This window comes from Xyrauchen texanus, chromosome 5, assembly GCF_025860055.1.
Source record: "Xyrauchen texanus isolate HMW12.3.18 chromosome 5, RBS_HiC_50CHRs, whole genome shotgun sequence".
Taxonomy (NCBI): Eukaryota; Metazoa; Chordata; class Actinopteri; order Cypriniformes; family Catostomidae; genus Xyrauchen; species Xyrauchen texanus.
Genome location: NC_068280.1, coordinates 45,229,480 through 45,254,703, shown reverse-complemented (window position 1 = coordinate 45,254,703; position 25,224 = coordinate 45,229,480). Strand labels below are relative to the sequence as shown.

The 25,224-nt window shown below is 39.6% G+C and overlaps 1 protein-coding gene across 1 annotated transcript in view; it reads right to left on the bottom strand.

Moving 5' to 3' along the window:
* The window catches only part of grin2ab (glutamate receptor, ionotropic, N-methyl D-aspartate 2A, b), a 127,593-nt gene that overhangs the window by 5,295 nt on the left and 97,074 nt on the right, over positions 1-25,224 (bottom strand). Inside the window, exons 5-13 of the mRNA XM_052127586.1 lie at positions 14,329-14,443; positions 7,254-7,456; positions 6,724-6,889; positions 4,929-5,082; positions 4,685-4,810; positions 4,011-4,240; positions 3,185-3,345; positions 1,280-1,467; positions 134-372 (exon numbers count right to left, since the gene is read on the bottom strand). Coding sequence (XP_051983546.1) covers positions 134-372; positions 1,280-1,467; positions 3,185-3,345; positions 4,011-4,240; positions 4,685-4,810; positions 4,929-5,082; positions 6,724-6,889; positions 7,254-7,456; positions 14,329-14,443 — 1,582 coding nt within the window. The remainder of the gene's footprint in view (positions 1-133; positions 373-1,279; positions 1,468-3,184; positions 3,346-4,010; positions 4,241-4,684; positions 4,811-4,928; positions 5,083-6,723; positions 6,890-7,253; positions 7,457-14,328; positions 14,444-25,224) is intronic.

Below are 25,224 nucleotides of genomic sequence, written 5' to 3'. Positions count from 1 at the left end.
CAGCAAATAAACAGCAATTCCTACACTGATTGTGGTACCGTGACATGTTAATATGTCAAGACTGAACAGATAAGGGTTGCCTTCAGCAACAAAATCTCTCAAGTTAATTTACTGTGGTGTTTATGGTACATACCCTGCTGATAGTGAAGAGAATTCCTGGTCGACCAGAACAGAGACCAGTGAAACAGTAACGTAGCCTCCAGTAGAAGAGGTGCTCCCAGACAAAAGTAATTAGTGATAGAGCCATGGCAGCTGCTAGCATATAAAACACACCAGCCATATTATCTACATCCAGCTGACTGCTCATCACTTCATTCTTCTCATTATGACAGATACCAGTCAGCCATTGGGCCTCAAGCTCCTCCATCTCACCTAGTGCACAACACAATCACACAGTCAATGCTCATTTACACACTCACAGAAAAAACATAGACTGGCATACTGGCTCCATTCCAAACCCTAGATAGCGGTCTACCTAAAAAGCATTTTTAGGCATCTAAACACACTTTAGAACTTTCCAAAAAAAGCAGCGAAATTACACTGCCTTTCATTAGCAGCATATACTTCGCAGATCAGACAGCCAGAGAACTGTAATGAGCTCTTTGAAAATTCTCATTCAAAATGAAAACAGTACAATAATGTTTTCTAAACTATTTCACAGAATATTTATGTAATTGCATTTTTTGAGCATACTATAGTGCTGCATCATTTGTTTTGCAACATAAAGTGTGTGCTAAAGTCAAATTCTATTGGAATGAATTGTGAACATTAGTCAAGTTTTGAGTGAGTGAGGAGCTCTGTTTGCGTGAGCATTAATAGTTTTGTCCCACAGTATTTCATATAAGTCACTTAAAAGGTTCAGATGCTGCCATAGTAAGGGGGGTTCACGCATACAGCGACTTACACTGACATACCAACCAGAAATTTTGGTTGCTAATTGTTAATTTCAGCAACATCAGCAACAGTGACAGTTCAACTTTATGCATAAGTATGAATGAACTGAGTAGCAACTTGATGCGGTGACTACCAATGGGAGTGCAGAGTAGGGATCTGCCACCTGATTCAATTGGATACAGCAGTCAAATAGAAACATCTTTTAGAAACCAACTGCTCAGAGTGTCCTCCAGAGATTTAATCGCTGTATGTGTGAAAGTCCCTGTAGAAAGAACCTGTCTACACAGACAAGTGTTTGGAACAGAGGCAACCCTTATTATATGTTTAAACAAAGGTCATGAAATATTTGAAATAATTGCAGAGAAAGCTAGGAAAATTCTTATACCATCTCCAATAATCCCGAGGATAGCAAGGTCAACATGCCGTTTCCAGTAAGATCCTTTCTGTAGGGCGATGCCATATCCTGTTGTAGCAAAGATGTAGCCACTGCCAATAGTCACAAGCTTACAGCCATCATCACGCCCCGCCATATAGTTAAGCACAGCAGCATCATATATAAAAGCATCAAGTTTCCTGTATAAACCAGAGAGGGAAAATGAATGGCTTTTGCATAGGCAAAATCAACATTATGTCTACCAATTATAACATTGAGTTAACCACAGATATAAATATGTAGATGCCGTATTACGTCAACAGCACTGCTATCTTGGAATGGGCAACATTCCGGGTTTATATCATATCTTTTGTGCGGTTAATATGAGTCATATCCACTATACATCTAATCTAATAGAATACTGTATATAGTCCATTGCAAATAGTTCATTATTAATAGTTACTATATAAAATATATATTATTATATAAAAAAGTTCCTGGATGAGGGTTTTATAAACCTTTTTGACATTAACAATCATATCAACATAATAAATGCAATGCATATAAAGTAAATAAATTACATCACAGAAATATTATTTCAAATTCATTATACAAAGACATAATCTTCCTGGTTTTCTTTTTTTTTAAGAACATTATATAGAAATAGATTTTAAATAATTAAAAATATCTGTCTGGAAATATGTGTGTGAAAAAAAGAGCCCTCACACAGATAAACTGGCCAATGACATGATGCTCATTTACTTTTTTGTCTAGATCTATTCAATTATTGAAATATACATAAAAAATGCAATTCGCACAAAACCATTACTTAAATACACCTATATATACATATAAAGTGAAATATGTCATGTGGTTTAACCATTCAAAGACAGTAAAAAAATAAATAATTAAAAGCTGAAATTCTTGAAAAAATTATGTTGGCCTCTTTTGTGTAAAACAATCTTTTATAAAATAAAAAATTAGCAATTGTGTTTTAAAATCTGATTAATATGTTGAATACCTTTGTCCACCAAATCAAAGTCATGTGGTGGAACCAATATTTAGGTTGGCAGTTTTTTTTTTATGTTGACAAAAACAATAAAACAAAGTGGACCCCTTTAGACACTCAAGGCTGAGTGAGAAATAAAAAAAAATGTATAATTTATATGAAAAGGCTAATTTTGTTCAGGTCATGTGGTTTAACCCCTAGAAAACCCCTAGGGAAAAAATGCATGATATTTGTAAAAAACAAACAAAATTTTATATATATTCACACAAAACCATCTCTCTCTCTATATATATTTTTTAATTATTTTAAGGACAAAATAAGGCCAATCCAAATATGATGTTTACTCTCTGGTTTGCAGTATTAATCTTGATTCCTGAGGACTGTAATCTTGTCTTGGACTTTTTTATTTGGCACCACAATAATAAATCAGTCAGCTAAATAAAATGTGTGAGAGTCTAATGATATGATAGGCTGACATTAACTAAAAAGCTTATAGTGGAATTCCTGTTCAATCTAGCCGTCATGTTACATCTTATGTTCTCATTATGTAAATAAACCAATACATTATAGATAGTTTTGCATCGCTATATTCATTTATTTATTCATGATTAATGAACTTCTCTATTAAAACCATTGCTTTTTATGATAACTCATCCCACTGCATTCTTTAGAAGCTTCAAGCAATCTGGCTGTGCTTTATGATGATCAGTATCCTCCACAAGAGTGTCTTACAAACTCTGTTAAATGTATCATCTGCAATATGCCAAATTGTCTGAAGTTTATGACAAATCAAATTTTGCTGCTTGTTGCAGACTGCATCTGTCAATTCACTTTAATGTGTTTACGGTCGAATCAGTAACAGTTGCTAACATGGCATCTAGTTATTCAAAAATGTGCATAACTCATACCCAGTTTTGAGGCTGACAAGTGCATCATGAACTCCAGTCTGATGGTATTTGACCATGTACTGGTGCATGTCTGGGTAGTTCTTCCTGATATTTCTCTCTGTGCTCCCATTCGGGACAGTCCCAAAGCGAAATGGTGGTGAGTAGGAATAGGGACTTTGGAACTATGAATAAGGAAGAAAAAATGTAATTATACATGAAGAGAATCAAAATAACCTGAAATACAGAAATATGTCTGGGGAAGTAAATCTATTAACCAGTGTAGCTCCATGTGGTAAATATATAATGACAAAAGGGCCCTTTCATCGAAAACCTGTAAGCACACTGCACACTGTAAAACATGTTTTGTGAAGTAACAAAAACATTTGGTTCTTGTGCTACCGTCTACATTAACTGGCTATATTTATGTAAAAGGCATTCTTTATTGTGACTGAATCAACCTGACTACATTAGGTTACAACAATGGACGTAATTAAGGGTAAAAAATGTTAATGAATCTTTTTAAAGTGCATTTTTAGGAGTGCTCCAGAGGCTAAGGTCTAGAATACTAATTATATGCATTAAATGTATAATACTCAGAAATATTTTATTGTTTATGGCACCAAACAGCATGTGTCCTTCATGGATACTGTAATCAATCCCAAAATGAATTTGTGATGATCTAAAGTTTCAACAGGAAATACACCTAACTGCACTTATCAATTTGAGTGATCAAAAATCAGATGAAATGTATAAGGTTTTAATTGGATTAGGATGCTATGTTGTCAGCGAAGTACATTTTAGATATATGTATAATACAGAATATGCCATAAGACAGTAAGAAAATTACCTTTCTGTCACTCAGGCCTGTGACTTGGTCCACAAACTCCTCTTGGATCATAAAGGCAGCCAAGTTGGCAGTGTAGCTAGCCAGGAAGATCACAGCAAAAAAGGCCCATACAGACACAATAAATTTACTGGTAGTGCCCCTTGGGTTCTGTACTGGGACAGAGTTGTTGAACACCAGACCCCACAGCAGCCAGACAGCCTTACCAATGGTAAAAGAGGGTCCATGAGGGTCTAGACAAATTGATAATGAGAAAAGGAAGAAAATTTGTGAGGAGTGAATGGGAGATTATATGGTCTTTGTGGTTATATAAGTACTCAAATTGCATTTAAATGTTTAAAGGTATAGTTCACCAAAAATTAAATATCTGTCATCATTTACTCACCCTCATGTTGTTAAAAACTTTCTGTCTTCCATGAAACACAAAAGTAGATGTTAGGCATACAATGAAAGTGAATGGTGACTGATGCTAACATTCTGCCTAACATACAGGTCAAACATGAGGGTGAAACCAAATGATGCCAGAATTTTTATTTTTTGTGAACAAATGTGAACCCTTTAATGGTTTATAGTTCATATTTTAAGTTTTACCACTTTAACCATGTATTCTGACTGTGTTTTTGATCATCTTAAAGCAGAGGTTAGATTGACTGTGTGGTTGAGAGTGTGTATCATACCTTTGCCCTGTGCCAGGTTTCTATTGAAACCAAGCGGGCTGATAAATTCAAAGAGGAAAACAGCAATTGCCGTAACGATGAGTAACATGACAAACATCATAACCCATACTGAAGCACTGAAGGGTTCTGAGGGAGGAGATAAAAAGAAGAGAAAACACATGAGGGGAGGCAGAGATAAAAACAAACAGATCTCATAGGGAATTCAAACATTTGATGAAATGTTTTGAGATTTCAGTTCCATTACCTAGAAATGCAGAGGGTGACACCGTTCCATTGCTACGTGAAACCATAACACTGATGCCTGTCTCGACGAATGGGACAGAGAAGTCTATGACCTCTGACCGTTCTTCATTTATGGTCAATGAACCGATGGCCATTACAGCCTTTTTGTTGTAAACCTGCAGAGCAAAGAAGAAACACACCAACTGAAACAGAAATACACAAAAAGTAGATGGATGAATGGTTGGTTACAGACAGACAGACAGACAGACAGACAGAAAAACTGACAGACTGATGGATGGATAAATAGGGAGGGATGGATGGATATGGATGGATGTACAGATACACAGATAGATGCAAAAATGTTTGGATGGATGGATATGGATACATTTACATTTATGCATTTGGCAGACGCTTTTATCCAAAGCGACTTACAGTGCACTTATTACAGGGACAATCCCCCCGGAGCAACCTAGAGTTAAGTGCCTTGCTCAAGGACACAATGGTGGCTGTGGGGATCGAACCAGCGACCTTCTGATTACAAGCACAGCCCATTTAGCCCACTACGCCACCACCACTGGATGGATATTGATGGATGTACAGATACACAGACAGATGTATGCATGTATGGATGGATGGATATGGATACTGATGCTTGTACAGATACACAAATATATGCATGGATGGATAGATGCACAGATACATGCATGAATGGCTGGATGGACTGATAGATATGGAAATGGATGGATGTACAGATACACAGCTAGATGCATTAATAGATGGATGGATATGAATGGATGTACAGATACAAAGATAGATGCAAGGATGGATGGGTGGATGGATGGATGGATGGATGGATGGATGGATGGATGGATGGATGGATGGATTAATGGATTGACGTACAGATACACAGATAAATGCAAGGATGGATGGGTGGATGGATGGATGGATGGATGGATTAATGAATATGTATATTGATGGATGTACAGATACACAGATATATGCATGAATGGATGGATGGATATGTATATTGACGGATGTACAGATACACAGATATATGCATGAATGGATGGATGGATATGTATATTGACGGATGTACAGATACACAGATATATACATAAAAGGATAGATGGATGGATGGATATAAAGATACACAGACAGATGCATGAATGGATTGATGGATAGATGGATTGATATGGATATAGATGGATGCACATGTACACAGATAGATGGATGAATGGATGGGTCGATTGATATAGATATGGATGGACGTACAGATACACAGATAGATGCAAAAATGTTTGGATGGATGGATATGGATATTGATGGATGTACAGATACACAGATATATGGATGGATGATGGATGGACAGATACACAGATAGATGTATGCATGTATGGATGGATGGATATTGATACTGATGCTTGAACAGATACACAGATACACAGATAGATGCAAAAATGTTTGGATGGATGGATATGGATATTGATGGATGTACAGATACACAGATATATGCATGGATGGATAGATGTACAGATACACAGATAGATACATGCATCAATGGATGGATGGATATGGATTTGTATATGGATGGATGCACAGGTACACAGATAGATGCATGAATGGAGGGATGGATGGATGGATGTACAGATACACTGATAGATGCATGAATGTTGAATAGTTTGTTAGAGATGGATGGATGACTGGACTTAACATAAATTTAGACCAAACAAGAAGTCAGTGGATGAATGAATGGAAAGGTGGGAAAATTATGTGACTAAAATTGACCCTTCACTTATTAGGTTTAATATGTTAATTACCTCCCCCACCATGCCGTTCCACACATTATTTATCTTCTTGCCATGTTTACCATTAGTGACCAGGTAAAGATCATAGGTAAACTTCACATTCCTGGCAATCTTCTTCAGGATGTCTATACAAAAGCCCTTGCAGCACTGCTTGATGTAGGAACCCTCTGTGGAGTTACTGTAGCACACACAAAAACACACATATAAAAAGCAGTTGAAGTAGTTGATAATGTCAGTGGGGTTACAGCAGCTCATAAAGACACACAAATTTAGAAAAGCTGTTGATGTTGTGATAGCTTTACGATAAACACTTATTGTGTTCGGAATCTAAACCTAATAAGTTCCAAAAATAACATCCAAAAAGTTGAGCATTAGCCACATTAGAGACAGCACAATTATTCCTGTATTTTCCAAGAAAAGAAAGCTCTTATGCTAAAGGTTAGTAAAGATAGAATGTACATTGCCTGGGGTAGCCAATAATGCATTCAAAACTGTTATTATCTTACAAAGCTATTTTTAGAAGTTGTTGTAATAAAACTCACTCTTTAATGTGTTTCCTGCATGGCACTGAGTTGCGCACACAAGTTCCAGTTAGAATGTCCACATCATCTACAATAACGAAGGGTCGTTCCTCTAGAGTCACAATGCTCAAGTGGTTCTCGTCAGCTTCCATGTCCCCAAATGAGTTATAACGTGGCCACACTGGAAACTTCAACCTCAGCTCATGGTTTTCCCATCTTCCCATCTGTAGACACGCACACATGAAGATTGGCTCACAAATACACAAGTTTAGAAAGTTCTTTGAACTAGGTTAGCCAGATAAGTTTCGGGATAGGCATGGGATTTCCAGATCTTTAAAGCAAGCTTGAAGTTAATCCAGCTATGTTATCAGAGGAACATATCAGACTTCTCAAATATGTTTGCAGGCAGGCTAAATATTCCAATAGATATCCCAGGTTTATGCCAAGTTTATGCCACCTTTGAAGACCAGGATCAATGTCTCTCTTTCTCTCAATCTTCCTTATACTATGACACCTCAAACTCTCTCTTTTTACTGTCTGCAAGTGAGTAGTTGACATGCTGATGTCCATTAACTTTCTTTTCAAACATTAAGATTTTAGGTTAACCCTCTTATGCATAACCAGACAGATCTTTAAAGGCCATTTTTAACCATTCACAGTGTGATGTTACATCCAAACCACCATGGGTTATTAACATTAACCCTTACCCATAACTCTATATGACTGCCCTCTCTATATGTCTTTGTTCTTTTATATATATATATATATATATATATATATATATATATATATATATATATATATATATATAACATATTAATTCAAAAAAGGTTGACAAAAGTGATGAAGTACCTCTGGAAAATTTACTATTATCTTCTTTTCAGTGTTAATCTTCACACAGTTTTTTTTATTTTTATTTTAGAAATCATTTTTCTTTTGACGAAAATGTCCTTTAAATTTAGTCAATATATCACCATGTCATATTCATTCAGTTTAGTCAGTTTTACACTGACTAAAATGGCATATCATTTTAGTGAACAAAAATAACATTTACTTTCACGATAATGCGAAAAATGACACTGTAACAGACCATACTTTAACCAAATATTTAGAAAAATTTATACATTACTTAAAATGATTTAAACATGGAAGAAACATATTAAAGAATAATGTTTAATATGTAAGATTAAACAACATGAGAAAACTGTCCTGAAAACCTGAGCTCCATAAATTATAGCATTTAATTAATATACTGAAGTATTAGCTACTTATTAGAAGTTACTCTGTTGTGAATTTCTCACGTTTAGACAGTTCAGGATATTGCGTTACTTGCAGCCTGTTTTTTTTAAGGAAAACAGCGTTAAACATTATGACTGCCAGCACATATCGTCTAGGTTACATATGTAACCTCCGTTCCCCGATGGAGGGAACAAGACGTTGTGCTGGAGAAGCGACACTAGGGGTCTCTCTTGAAAAAAGGCCAATGGGAAGTTGGCAGACGGTATTTGCCCCGCCCCAGACATACGGGTATTTAAGCGGGTAAATACGGGAGTTCATTCAGGATTTTTCTGAGGAGCCAGAAATGGTCCGGCTCAGCAACTTGGCGGGAAAGACACAACGTCTTGTTCCCTCCATCGGGGAACGAAGGTTACATACATAACCTAGACATTCTCTCCACGTTGTGTCGGAGAAGCAACACTAGGGGTCCCACTTAAATCATGCCATGCACTGGGCCGTGTACGTGAACTGCTGATACAGAAGCAGGCAGGTATTCTTACGTGCAAACACAACCAGCTGTATCAGGCTGCACGTACCCTTCCCCGATGCCCCATTAAAGTCATCAGAATCCTTCTGGTTACCCTAGTGAGGGGAACAAGTTGATGCTTGCCAACCTGGGAACGGGCCAAGCCTGGCTGGGCCTCTTTTCTCTCTATGTTTCTCGCATAGATCAATCACGGCCCTTACATGCATTAAAGGAAGGGGGTCTTACACAGTTTCCTATTCTTTCAGGGAAAGAAGACCCTGCGGAGACCACAACTACCCTGCAGGGGAGGTAAAGGTGGCGAATACATCACATGGCTGCTTAGGACCTATGTGGGAAAGTTGGCGCGGTGGTAGATCCAGCCTTGTAGAGGGGGGAGTTGCTACAGCACGGCGACCGAGGCAGCTGGAACTGCCTAAGAGATTGTAAAATCTTGCGAAGGTATTAGGTGTTGCCCACCCTGCTGCTCTACAGATGTCTGCTAGGGAGGTGCCCCTGGCCAGTGCCCACGAGGACGCAACACTTCTGGTTGAGTGCGCTCGAACCCGCAAGTTGGGGGGGGCACGGCCTGGGTGTGATAAGACAATAAAATGGCGTCGACAAGCCAGTGGGCAAACCTCTGTTTGGAGACAGTGTTCCCTTTCTGCTGTCCCCCGAAGCAAACAAAGAGCTGCTCAGAACGTCTAGAGCTCTGCGTGTGGTCCAAATAGATACGCAAAGCACGTACCGGACACACCAATGAAAGGCGAGGCAAGCTCGATCAGCAGGGCTGTTTTGAGAGAGAGGGCCCTGAGTCCAGCTGAGTCTAGCGGCTCGAAGGGGGGTCTCTGGAGGCCCGTGAGGACCACTGAGAGATCCCAGGATGGGAACAGGCTTGGCCAGGAGGGATTTAGCCTCCAGGCACCTCTTAGGAACCTGATAATTAAGTTGTGAGACTTGCCATCCCAGAGACTTGCCGTCTACTGTATCGTGGTGAGCCGCGATGGTGGCGACATACACCTTGGGGGTGGAAGGGGACAGGCTCCCCTCCAGCCTCTCCTGTAGGAACAAAAGCACTGACCTTACTGCGCACCTCTGTGGGTCTTCAGCTCGGGAAAAACACCAATTTGTGAACAGGTGCCACTTTAGGGTGTAAAGATGCCTGGTAGAAGGTGCTCTGGCTTGGTTGATTGTGTCTACGACGGTCAATGGTAGACCGGCTAGCTCTTCCGCGTCCCGTCCAGGGGCCAGACGTGGAGGTTCCAGAGGACTGGGTGCGGATGCCAGACCGTGCCCTGTCCCTGAGAAAGAAGGTCCTTCCTCAGGGAAATTCGCCAGGGAGGGGCTGTTGCGAGAAGCGTGAGCTCCGAGAACCAAGACTGAGTGGGCCAATAAGGGGCCGCCTTTCTTGGGTACAATGAAGTAAGGGCCGTGGAACTCCTTCTTCATTTCGGTTGGAGGGACAGGCTCTATCGCATCTTTGAGTAAAAGAGTGTCGATTTCCGTGAGCAGGGAATTGGCATGTTCGCCATGTACTGCAGAAAAACGGACGCCCGCGAAGGGGGGCGGGGGCCTGGCAAACTGAATTGCGTAACCGAGTGGAATGGTCCGGTGCAGCCAGCGTGACGGGTTGGGCAGTGAAAGCCATGCCTCTAAACTCCGTGCTAGGGGCACCAAGGGGACGAGTATTTTGGATGTACCCAGCGGGGCAGAGCAGCGGGGCAGAGCAGGTAGTGTGGCGTCGGGAGGCAAGGGTGCGTCCTGAGGCTTTGGTGCAGAGAACAAACTCAAAGCACTTACCTTGCTCCGTGCGCCCGGCAGGGGGCAGGTTCGTGACTGAGGAGGAGGTCCAGTGCAGGCGTCCTCTAGACTCGTCAGAACCGGCCGGCCGGGGAACAGTCGTGGGCGGTGGTCCGTATCCAGTGTGCCGGGACTGTTGAAATCGGGGCATGGCCCGTGGCAGCAGGTTTGTGGTAGGGCAAGATGTGTGAAATAGCCTCAGTCTGTTTCTTCACTGCTGAGGACTGCTGGGTGGAGTCGTCAAGTGGTGTCGCCGAATGGACGGAGCTGGGATACGGGAGCGTTTGAGAAAGCGTGCTTTGTCTACCTCCTGTACTGCAACCAGGTCCAGTCCATGTGTTACGTTTCTGGACCACGAGGGTGGCCATCGCCTGTTTGAGTGCAGTTCCTGCGGCATGTCAAGAACAGGACTACCCAAGTGCAAATTTTGAAGTGCCTTGGCCTGGTGGACTTGCAGGAGGGGGCCATGGCGTACAGGGGGGAGCTGTCTGGGACCGTTCTACCGCCGAGGGTAGCGAGAGCAGAGGAGCGAGGAAGCTCGGCTTACTCAGCTCATCATGCATGTCTGGGAAGCAAGGAACCGGGGGGGCACATGCCCGCGGAACCAATCAAGTCCGGGTAAGCATAGCGGACCGTGCGTCAGGCTCAGACTGGGCGAGCAGACCTGAAGGTGGCGGCCCAGGCGAGTTATCCGCATCAGACGCCACTGTGATGCTCTCTGATGCAGCGGTGATGTCGTCATCCAATGTCCGGGAGCTCAAGGGACGGCCAGCCATTAAGCGGACCGCACTCATCCCGAGCTCGGGGGAAGCAAGCAAGCGTGCCGGGGAGGCGGGAGGTTTCGAGGGGATTTACCCGGCGAAAATGGCCCGTCATTCTCCCCATATCTTCTTCATCGCCTGCCCCAATCCCATAGAAAGGAGGCGAGGTGCCGGGGGGGCGGCTGAAGTGGCTTTCTCTCACTACAAAAGAAAGCAGCGATCGCAACGCTGCCGCGGCTATGTTCTCACACTGAAAACATAACCCATTGGAGAGAATGCTCATCCCGAGCTCGGACGGAAACAAGCAAGCATGCCAGGGAGGCGGGGGGTTTCGAGGGGATTTTACCCGGCGAAACGGAGCCCGTCATTATCCCCAGATCGTCTTCATTGCCCGCGGCGCCTGCCCCAATCCCGTAGGAAGGAGGCGAGGCGCGAGGGGGGGGGCGGCTGAAGTGGCTTTCTCTCACTACAAAAGAAAGCCGCGACCGCAATGCTGTCATGGCTATGTTCTCGTACTGAAAACATAGACCATTCAGAAAAACGCTGCCTGAGTGTGATCGCAACCCAGGTACGCCAGGCAGTTTTTATGACTGTCAGAGGTGGGGAGAAATCAACCGCATCCAGAAACTACACAGGGGCGGAAAAAACTGTACATCATTTAAATGTACATTGTAAAATGATGTTAATATTGTCGATAGAGCATGCTATGGATTATTTAAATAAATTCTTTCTAGATTTGTATTTCTTAATAAATAATAATTTAATTAGTTAGTGCATTGCTAATATCTTTTTAATATTTTTTTTTCCTCATCATATTTTTGTCAACAGTATGTTTTTATTAAAACTGTTTGATTACCGTCATGTGTCTTTTTTGTCTCGTCTTTGTTATTCTTGACAAATAAAGATAAACCTTTTCATCAGTAATTTCCTTGACGAGATTAACATTGCTTCTATTGCAGTGGACATATACTGTAACTATTTCCGTGTGTAACTCTCAAACACATCCTTTTGAAAAACAAATGGGAATGATTATATTCTTGTTTTCAAGCAACAAGAGACATTAATCATTAATGCATAAAAGGGTTCAAATTAAAGTGAATTACTTTTTTCTAATCACCTCTCAATCTTTTTACAGTTCACTTAAACAGTCCTGCCGTGTGATAAATACATTTTTAAAAGTGCAAATATTCCAAGTAATCTTTCAATTAAAATGAGGTCATAAAAATAGCATGAATAATAATTAAAAAATAAGTTGACAAATAATGTTTAAAAGTAGTTCTAAGTAAAGCCATTTTATATGCTTTATCATTTCAAAGCAGCTTTACAGAAAATTATACTTAACAGTAAAGGCTGTAATATAGTAATGTATTCAAGTCATAGTGCAGTTTAATAATACTAATACAAAAACATGATTGTAATTTAAGCCTTAAAATAAATAACAGAAAATAATTATATTTATATTTAGAAACCCAGTGAGAAAGCTCAAGGCGACTGTGGCAAGGAAAACTCCACAAGATGTTGGTTCATGGAGAAAAATAACATTGGGGAAACCAGGCTCACTGTGGGGGCCAGTTCCCCTCTGTCTAAACAGCATGAATATAATGGTAATATTAGTTATTTATGTGTAGTACAAGTCAAGCTTTAAAATGGGTAAACCATGTAAGTGATTGGGTCCAATGTTTAAACAAAAAGCTTTTGTATTAACTGTAAGATTAATTATTCATTTCTTTGACTTTACATTCTTATTTAACTGTGGAAGTGCAAACAGAAGCATTGTTCTTTGTCATTTGGCTGATGAAGGCTGCAATTAATTTAGTATTCCATTTTAAGAGTGCAATCTATTCTTTGACCAAGGTGATGCAGGCAGAGGTCAGTAAGGTGCACTGCAGTTCAACTGTACTTTTAGATGAAGTACAGCATGTCACACTGCTCTCACTGCATGAAATGTCATGCCAACTACCCATGTAACAACATAAGTTTATGCAAGGATGGTATGTTTCCCACATGTAATAACTTTCTCATATCTAGTGTACATGTTGAGCAATAGTTGTATGTGCTATCATGTGTGTGTGTTTGTCTATAAGCTTCAATAACACAATCTGCTCACACCCTGTTCTAGCCCCGTCTCAGTGAGAAATGATTAGTGTCACACTTTTCAGACAATAACTGCAGGGTTTTAATGTGTGTGTGTGGTGTGTGTGTGTGTGTGTGTGTGTCTTCACACACACTGCAGGGCACTTTCAAAACACACAGCATCCAACACACCTCAGAGAAATAGCAAGTCATTAAGAACGCATGAGTGAGCAAACGATTAAGAAAACAAGTGTGTGAAGCGCAGAGATAAAGTAGGAGAACATGTAAAGCTAATTAGTGAAAGAGCGCAAAGTAAAAAAGAATAGATTACTGTAAAGAAAACAAGCAAATTATTTATGTTAATAGCCAAAATAGATACAAATGAAAAGAAAATATGACAGAGACACATGTGGCAATGCACTCTTCCTATTTTCTAATAAATCAGTTATGAAACCATTGCTTTAATAAGGGACATTTTGGACTGTTTTTGACTGAGCAAACACTGTTTGAAGTCTTCTGCATAAAAACCCCAGGGTGTGAAATGGAAAGTATAAATGAAATGTTATTTTCCTCTAATAGTGAGGGCCACTGCATTTTCCGTCACAGCCACAAAAATGGCTTTTAGCTAGTAAACAGAAAATTGATTGCATATGCATCCTAACACCCCTTACAGGCAAAGTTAATAGAAGAAAATTAGGGGATTAAAGGATCTTTATCTTACCTTTTCCCATTCCCTCTGTGTGTTCAGAACAATGACAATCAGTTTGGGATTGACTTGGTAGCCATCATCCATGAATGAATGATCTTTACCCTCTAGATTGACTCCCATCATATATCTGAAATAAACAAACACACAGACACACACATCCCATAAATATAAACATTGGCTGGATTATTAGAGGCTTTAAGGTATATTTTTTCAAGTTGCTTTAATTAAAGTGTCTTTACAGTTTTGTTCCTGCATAAAAGTAAATGAAAAGAAATGTGTAAAAAGTGCTCAAATTAGGTAAACTGTAAACTGGAAGCAATATGCACATTCTCACACAAGCAGAGGCATCATCAACTAAATCAGTGTTTATCTGCCACGGCACACTTTTTAGGACTAAAAAATTCTACAGCACACCACTATCCCACATAGGCTAACCATCGTCAATATTTTCCTTTTCAAGAACTTGTCCATGTTTTCTGTCCATCTTAGAAGCATGTTTACTTGTAATGTTTGAAATTCGGCTATGTGCCTGTGCCAGAATTTCATCGTCCGTAATTTTGATGGACAGGGTCAAAAACATTCCATCACAATCTATTATTAACCGTCATTTTAATTTTCATACTTTAATGATAAGACATTTATTAGCTTTTATTTTCGTTCACATTTTCATTTTTAATCATGAACTTACATTATGAGCATATAGCAGATTATGCATTTATTTATTTATGAAGAGAACAGATGAACAACAGAGACACGAAGCAGATGAATGTTTGGCCACTAAAACACGACATATGAACAACGCAAAATTACAAAAAAGAAATACGATTATAATATGAACAAAACACATAAAAAATTAACTGAACAAAGCTCAATCGACAACTCAAAACTTTCTCCTCGTCCGCATCGACTTAAACTGTGTGTTCGCCTGTGCGTAATCAAACGCATCAAGGGAGACTGATGCTGAGGCAATTGTCATTAGATTTTGTGTCTTTGCCTGAGACAGACGACTTCTCGTGGCAGTTTTAATTTGCTTCTGGAGGCTGAACCCAACGTCAACTGCCGCATCGCCCTCCACATGACAAGATTTGCAGAAATCATCACAGAGGGGCAATTTTACGAGTTTGCCACGTAAAAAAGAGGGATGTGTGCACAATAAACTGCTAATTTCTCCGAAAGGTGAGAAGTTTGGATCCCTGAAATTTTTAATTTTTTGCATTTATTTATTTTGTGGAATTTGATAATTTTCCACGGCACACCTGACTTTCTTTCACGGCACACTAGTGTGGGAAACACTGAACTAAATAACGTTGCAGACAATAACAAATCCATTAGCCGTGCAATCTGTTTTCCAAAGACAATAAATAGCTTTTGTGAGCTTAAATGACTAACAAAAATCAGTCTATCCCACAATTTTTCAATGTCTTTGTACTCTCAACAGAAAAACTGAAACAAATGAATGTCAATATGTCTTTCAAAAGTATTCAGACCCTCAACTAATTAATTTTAATGAACGACTAATTCATGTTAAAGGATTTGCTTATTTCTTTGTGATATTTTTCAAATCACCAAGACTCTAAATTATTTTAATACAGCATTGTTTTATGCTGGAAAGTATTCTGAATGAAAAAATAAAAACAACCCGAATACACTGTCTGAATAAATATTCAATCTTGAAGGTTTAATACATTACATTGATCAGGTGGGATTTTGTCCCATTCTTTCAGGCATATTTGCTCCAGGTTGTTCAGGCCGTCAGATGCTGCTTGTGCACTGCAGTTTTCAAATATTGCCAAATATTCTCAAATGGACTGAGATTGGGGCTTTGACTGGGACATTGAAGAACATTTATGTTATTAAACCACTTTGATGTTGTTTTGTGTTTATGGTGAATGTCCAATCCCTAACGTCAGTTTTTAGAAAATTTGGAACAGGTTCTTTTGATGTATTATTTTGTATTCTACACCACCCATTCTTCCTTTTTAAAAATAACAAGTTGTCCTCATGCCCTAGTCACCATGTATTTTTATTCTAAAATTTTATTCAAAAGTTTTATACATTGTTCTGTATAATTATTTAAAATAATTTTCCTAACATCCTATTTAAGTGACATCCTGAAGGTCAAAATTAAGCTTGTTTTTATCAATATTTGTATACGTTTACACTTATATTGGCCTCATCTATCTCAATTAGGGCTGGACATCTATTACTTCAAAATTATTTCTCAATATTTTTCAGCCTATTGACGATTTTCAAAATATCTCAATAACTATGCATTTGCTCTGAAAAAGTTCAATTGTTTTTCTTTTTTTTTAAATCAAGAGGAACCACAATTTCATCCAACCAGCCATTGTGACCAAGTAGATTCAATATTTTAAATACAATACATTAAATACAAATCTATTTAAAAATTAAATAGGCATGTTTATCCATAGTTTTCACTAAATTAACTACCGGTAAATAAGGGAGAACGAGATTTAATCATTTTCATTGATATGCACATTTATATTTATACTAAATTATTAGTCAAGTTCATTATTATATCCTGAATTTTTATATTTACTTTGATGAGTAGATTTGATTTATTTAAAAGTACTATATTTACCTAGAGGTTTTATGTTGATACGTCACATGGAACTTTTATTTTGACACCGAAAGAGCAGTGTAGTTTACAATGCTCCGCATCTGGTGAAAATCATCGTCTCATATCTATTCTGTTATACTGAGCCACCTTTATAGATTTGTATAATAATTAGTGGCATTTACTAGTGTTTCAAATTGCACGAATGCTTGAACATTCAGTACTTTATTTCTTTCACAATGCATTTGATCTGCTCTAAAAGAGGCAAAAACACAAGCCCCGTGCGTGCAGAGAACAGTGCGAAACTCATTTATTATAAAGTGCATACAGACCATGTTTATCTGTCTTTTATCACAGCATTTTACAGTTTTACAATCACATTTGAACATATTGCCATTTTGGTGTTATTTAGATTAATTGTGCACCCCTGAAGGATAGTGAAATTAGTCTACTTAAGCACATTTTATTCAACATAATGGTCAAATAAAAAGCACATTAAAATCATTGCGATAATCACAATATTGCTTATTTTTATATTGTCACCCTAATCATCGTAATTATATAGTGAATATTCTATATATCGCCCAGCCCGAAAATATAGCACTTTACTATTACAGTCCGGGTTAATAATGATAACTAACTATTTGTCCTTTGCAAGGGTGTAACCACATATTCTGGATATTAAGGTAGTTTAAGAATCTACTGAAAACTGCATATAAGTTGATCACTAATCATTGGGGTTGGGGTGGGGTGAGGCAACATGCCCCCCTCAAGGTATTTGATAGTTAGCCCTGGAACTTTGTGTCTGAGATGGGAAAAATATTATTTCTTTAAAAGTTCAGCAGTAACCATGATGAAATTAAATAATTAATAATTAAAAATGCTATTATTTTTTTTCTGAAATTGTTAGGCCCAAATGGCACCTTATACAGAGAATGGACCTAAATGCACATTATACAAAAAAATAAATAAAAAAAATCCACATAGCAGCTGGATCACCATTATGCTTTTTGCCAAATGTCAGATGTGTTTTCACATGGTCTTTTATGAGGACTGCTTTCTTTTGTGCCATCCTGCCATATGTTGTTTTGCAGAGCTCTTGATGATGGTTGAATGTTCGTTCCACCTTTTACTGTGTTCCCAGCTACTGAACTCTGTAACTCTTTCAAAGTGATCGCTGGCCTCTCTGTGGCTTTTCTCACAAATCTGCTCGTTTGTGCAGAGAGTTTTGAGGAATGACCTTTTCCAGACAGTTTCTAGGGGGTTTGAAGTAGTTTCAGTTCCTAATAATTGAATCAACACCACTGGGACATCCAAAGCCTTGGACATTGTTTTGTAACCTTTTCCTAATTTATCCAGTTGTTTAACATCATTTGTAACATATTTAGAATGCACTTTAGATTTAGATTTCACATCTGTCCTTTAGACTAGAAACCTCAATAATTATCCTATAACTGTTTTTTTTTCTTCTTTTTAATCAAGAAAAGGTTATTTTAATGATATACAGGTAAAAGCCAACAGTATGGTAAATGTGTCAACATTATTAACAAGGGAGCCAAATGCTGACTACAAACAGCATACACTGTAAAAATGTTTTGATAGGTAAAAAAAAATAAAAAGAAATACTTGATTTGGTAACATCTAAATTAAATGGTTTTAAAATAGTCCAAATACAATGTAATAAGAATGAATCAACCTGACTTAAGTAGGTTGCACCAACAAACTTCATTTTTAGGGTTAGATCAAGTAGAAATAATAACTCCTTTTTGTTCCATGGAAAAAAGAAAGCTACATTGATTTGAAACAACATGAGGGTGAGTAAATTATAAAATATTTTTTTTTATGAACTATCCCTTTTAAGAGGACAACTGCATATTACTAATTTGACTGTATATTTAAGTTATTTTTTTTTAAATAAATAACATACATCAATGCCGCATTAAAATAATTAATTTGGCTTAATCAGTGCTTAGAAAAAATATCACTAAACAATTATTTTATTTCAGTAAGTGATTGTCTTTTTAAGGGTCTGAATGCTTTTGCAAGGATTTCATCAAATACACTCCATCAAATAACAGAAGCTCAAAACTGAGTATATCTCAGTATAATGCACAATAAAGATCAGCTCAGCTGTGCACTACTCAGAAGGCACAAACACACACATTCTTTTGTCGAGATTTAATTAAGAAACAGGAACAGAACTAGGAAATGGGGTTTAGCTCAAGGCAGAAAGAGAAAAGGGTCAGAGCTACACCTGCTACTGAAATACAGCTTCTGTTGTGTGTGTTTGTTTGTAAAAGTGTGTTATTTATATATTAAAGATTTCCACGGTAGAAAAATGAAAATTGATTTTTTTTCCCACCACAGCTGTCTCTGAGTTTTCTCATAAAAGAATACGTCATTCGGTGTATCTAATCAAACTGATTGAGAGACAGAGAATGGGGAGGGGGGTTTATTAGTGTGCAAAAATGAATGAATATTCTCACTAAAGCTGTCAAGAAAATGTCCTAGTCAAATATAAGAAATTATATTTTGCATATAGAAAATGAATCCTAGTTCCCTTTCAAGTCACTTTGGATGATTTTCACACTACCCGATGCTTGCGTCATTGTGGGTATATGTATAAACCGGAGCCCAGCACCACACCATCCGAATTTTCCTCTTTCAGAGTCACGTAGACATCTCTCGTGCTCTTGAACCTTAAACCAATGCTTAGCTGTTCTAATCTGCACTCATTCAGCGAGTAGACTCCTTTTCCCTGCATCCTCCAGCAAAGAAGTGTACCATTGAAACATTTCTGTTTTGAAAGTCTGTCTACTTTGTGTTTTTTCTGAGTGTATTAAAAAAATAAAAGAGACATTTGCTGAAACAAAATGTCTTTTATGTTTGGGCCGAGCTCACGCTGAAGCTGCACTCGTGGGGTCTTATTGCTTTCACTGTGAAAACATGAAATTCAGGACGCTGGAGTCATGGCTCGCATTCATTGAGAAAGATGAAGCCTTTCCTTCTCCCTTCCGATTTGCTACTTCTGTGCCACCCAAGGGATCACATGATGGAGGTACACAAGGATGGGATGTAGAGTATGGAGATTATGAGGAGGATTTGTCTCCGGCACAAGCCTTGCGCACCTCTGCAGCACCATATACAACATATTCGCCTGTTGAGTTCGTCCCTGATGACCTGCACCTACGATTGATTCACAAGGTTCTATCACATTTGGTGGCAAGGACGTTGAGGAAGATTCGCTCGCGCTCTTCCTCTGGGACGCATCCAGCCAAACAGAGTGCTGTTATCGCTAACCCAGTTCCTTTCAGAGTGGAGACAGCCAGTAAGGAAGCAACCCCAGCAACCCCAGCTACCTGGACCCCAATTCAAGGTGGCGCTTCTCATCCCAGCGTTAAGTTCCTTCTAGGCTGGCCAAGTGTTTCTGATGGTTTAACACCTACGAAGTGGGGTTGAATGCACATGGACCAGTCCACTGCTGCTCAGAAAATGCCCAGAACACTTCTCTGTGTCCCAGCAACATTCCTCTCGCTCTCCCCATGGTTCTATATCAGGATTGAGATAAAATGTCTGTTTTGATGGCTCCGTGCCAAACGTTTTTCATGACCAAATAAAGTTTGCAGATCTCGTTGCAGTTGCTCGAAGCACAAACATAAAAATGTTCAACTTTAATCCACTTGATTATGCTCGATTATGAAAAATGCATACATTCATGTGCAGATTACCCCTTGACACAGGTCATTCTTGAGATTCCCCTTCGAGGGGACTACATTCCAGTTTAAGGTCCTACCCCAACTGGGTTGTGCGTGGCTCCTCGCACATTCACAAAATGTGTCGATGCTGCGTTTGCTTGCTGAGCAGCAACCATATTTTAAATTACCTTGTCAATTGGCTGCTGCTAGCTCAATCAGATGCTCAGGCGTGAAAGCACAAAGATATGTTGCTTGCACATTTGGAGCAGTTGGGCCTCAGGTTTCAAGCTGGGGAGAACACTGCCATTGCATCTGTTCCAGCAAACACTGGGCTTGATGACAGCTGTAGCCACAGTTAGCACAGGCTGGGGAGCCCTGTGTTACAGATGCCCGGCGTTTGGCACCTGGACAGGTCCACAAACTGTGTGGCACCTAAATTGTCTGGAATTGCTCGCAGTCCTCTTGGCTCTGAAAGCATTTCAAACAAATGGCAAGAGTCTTACATTCTGAATTGTTCAGATAGCATTACAGTTTTGGAGTATATAAATCACCAAGGAGGAGTAAGGTCATGCCCATTGCTGGTCCTGGTGAGCTGAATTCTCCTTTGGAGTGAGTCATGCCTCCTACCGATGCACGTCCCCAGCCACCTGAACAGAGGAGCAGATTTTCTCTTGCACCAGGGTGCCAGGACAAGTGAATGGAGATTCCACCATAAGTCAGTTCAAAGGATATGGGAGGTATTCGGTGAAGCTGAGGTGGACCTATTTGCATCCACAGAGACCACACATAGTCGCCTCGGTTACTCTATTACAAAAGATCCACTAGGCATGGATGCCTTAGCTTTCATGATAGTTACGCACATTTTAACCCCAGTTCCTATTATCAAAATGCAAAAAAGTAGGTCACTATGATATTCTCTTAATGCAACATGAAAAAATTACAGTGCATTCAGAAAGTATTCAGACCACTTAATTTTTTGCACATTTTGTTATGTTGCAGCTGTAACAATATTCACAGTTAGGGAAAAGGAGGAAGCGGGATACGGCGAATCAAACTTAAATGGTATGTTTTATTCCTTTGAAACTCAATATTCTCTCCCACGAGAATCCCATGACTGGTATCTGGCTCGCTCTTAAAGCCCATCTCCACTCTCACTGCAATGACAAACAGCTGTTAGAGACCATAAGTGCCAGGTGACGATCCTTGCCATTCTCATCTCCTGATCTCGCACTCCATTCAAAAACCAGCGCTTAACCAAGCCCCCACCACCACAGCAGCCTTATGCTAACATGCTTTAAAAAAAAAATTCACATCGATCTACACTCCATACCCTAGAATAACAAAAAAACTTTGCAAGTTTATTAAAAAGAAAAAACTGAAATAAGCTTCAGTCACTTCTTCTGGTGTACAAAATAACCCTGTTTACACTGGAGATCTTGAAGTGGAAGATCAGTAGCTACCTCCGCAGATGGCTGGATCAGCCATGCAGCCTTGGCAGTGCAGCACTGTCTGGGAGGAGCAAAAAACTCCAGTTCCCTATCAGCAGACTCGATAAAGAGTACAGGGTTTCTCGCACAAGAGAGGCACTGCTCTATCAGGACTCAAAGGATTCTAGAGTGGCATAAGCTGGCATTATTGTGTGGACAGGCAGGAAGTGGAGAGCCCAGGAAAGCCTGGAGATGGCAGAATCTGGGCTGAAACACAGGGCTTTGGAGGGCACTGTGGCAACTGGATGGGCAGAGGATGTGCTGGAGTGGAAGATCTCCTGGATTGATATCTGCCAGTTAGAACCCAAGCAGATCAAGTTCTTGGTCCAAGCTGTGTATGATGTCCAATCTAGCCCAGAATATCTCAAAGTCTGGGCCAAGATTGATCATCCAGCATGTCCTCTGAGGCCTGGAAAATGTTCACTCAAGCACATCCTTAGCAGCCCTGGGGGAGGGCTGCTACCGCAGGTGACATGACCAGGTGCTGAAGACAGTTGCAGATGCCATCTCCAAAGCCGTAGCCAACAACAAGTATGTCCATGGCCAGAGGAACATTGCCTTTGTCAGGGCTGGTGAGCAGCCTCAGTCAAAGCAAAGATCAGCAGCTGGTCTGGTCAGCTCTGCGTCTGACTGGGAGCTGTGAGTCGACTTGGTGTAAATGTGGTGCTATCATCAGCCTCTTCAAAGTAGGTGCTCCTGATTGAGCTGACAGTTCCCTAGGAGGACATATGGAAGAGGTAAATAAGCAGAAATGGTACAAGTACCAGGAGCTGTTAGATCAGTGCCGGAGGAGAGGCTGGAAGGCGTGCTGTAAGTCCATTGAAGTGGGGTGTAGAGACTTTCCTGGCCATTCACTGTGCAAGGTCTACACTCTTTTTGGCATCACTCGGGTTGCAAAAAGAAAAGCCATCAAGTCTACCTTGGAGGCTGCAGAGAGGGCCTCCAGATGGCTTTGGATCAGAATGAGTGATCTGTGGGTCAATGCTTCTGGGACACAAGCCAGGGTCTTTAGCTTTAATTATGGCATTCATTCATCATGGCACTCTTTTGACAACCTTATGTAACATCACAAAATGTATTTCTGTCCAGAGCTGCAATAATATTTAGCAGAGATGTTGTATTGATGACGGGAGAGTCGACCCAATCCGTAAAGTCTTCTCCAGCTCATCCCGAAGCCTTTCAATGGGGTTAAAGTCAGGACCTTGTGGTGGCCAATTCATATGTGAAAATTATTCCTCATGCTCCCTGAACAACATTTTCACAATTGGAACCCAATGAATCTTAGCATTGTTGTCCTGAAATATATGCTTGTGCCATCAAGAAAGAAAAAAATCAATTGATGGGATAACCTGGTCATTCAGTACATTGTTGCTGCATATCATTGCTGAGCCTAGACCTGACCAATTGAAGAAACCTCAGATCATAACACTGCTTCCAGAGGCTTCTACAGTGGGCACTATGCATTACAGGTGCTTACCCTGATGCGCCCATCCCTTTGGAATAGGGTAAATCTGAACTCATCAGACAACATGACCCTTTTCAATTGCTCCATAGTCCAATCTTTATGCTCTCTAACAAACTGAAGTAATTTGTTTCCACATCACATTGTGCATGTGGAAATGCTCTTACTTTCACTATAAAACATAACTGCGAGTTCTACTGTCGATTTTTTTACAGTGTGATTTCACCAAGAGTTTTTGTGATCTTTCCAGCCACATTTCTTCCACAAAGCTGATGCTTCACCACTATCCCTCCATGTTTTAATAATGACTTGGACAGTTCTTAACCCAATTACAGTGAATTCAGCAATCTCCTTAGTTGTTTTCTTTGCTTCATGAAGGCCAATAATTTGCCCCTTCTGTAACAGAGCAACATCTTTTCCACAACTACAGGATATGTCTGCAGACATGGTTGTTTGAAATGAGAAGCCATGCACTGCATCATTTAGGGTTAAAATAATTGTTTCCAGCTGAAACATATTTATCACTTCAATAAAGATCCATTCATAGGCTCTTAAGTATCTGCTTATTTAAATACAAATGGCTACTTCTTTTTTTGGCCAGGCAGTGTGTGTGTATATATATATATATATATATATATATATATATATATATATATATATATATAAAATAACGGCAGCCGTCCAAGTGATAGCCTATTTAAGACTGCCGAGGCAGAATTAATGATAATCTTGCAATCAGCTAAAGGCTTCTCTTCTGCACTTTCGCACAAGTATAACAGAACCAGCTCACGAGCATGATCTGCTCTTCTTTCTGGTGCACGCGTGCAAAGACCGGGCTTCCCTCGATATTGCGGCGTGTAGACCTCAAAAATGTGAGAAATTTAAATTCTAATGAGACTTTTCGAGTTTAAAGCATTATGGAGAAAGTCAAGTCGATCCTCTCAAACAGTAGGCAGCCCTGAAATGCCAAACAGCACTGAGGAGCAAAAGAGCATCATGGTGTTATGTGCTAAAATATTAAATAAATGAATTACACATCATCACCTTTAAAAAAACTTTTCACGATTTTACATGAGTAAAAGTAACTGTGATATTTTGACAAAAAGTTATAGTTTCATATTAAATAATCTTAATGAATAATCTATTAGACTTCATTTTATATCAACAGTGGCAGTTGTAGTTAAAGTTTCAAGATGTGTTTCAGCTAGTATTTTATTTTTCATAAATACTATAATTTGTTATTATTATTACTATTATTCAAGATGAGCTACACTGACCTAACCATGTGTTATGATTTGGGAAGCAGGAGAAGGCAGACGAGAGGTTCGGATCTAAACGCAGTTTTATTGCAACAATAAATAAACAAACACAGGAACAAAAGAAAGGTCCACAATGGGAAAATCAAACTAAAACACGAGAGAACATCCAGGGGGTACACAGATTGAAGCCACATCCGCGGAGGGCAAGGGAACATCGAAAACATCCACGAAGGGCCAGGTAATCCTCGAACGAACATTCATCTGAACAGGCATGAACAAACAGCGAACATGAAACGATAACGATCGACAACGGAGAGGGGAAACAACAGGGTTTATATAGACAGACACGAAAATGACAAAATAACAAACAGGTGCGGACAATAACACAGTGCAGGCAGTGATGAGGGCCGGGAAACATGGGAAGTGT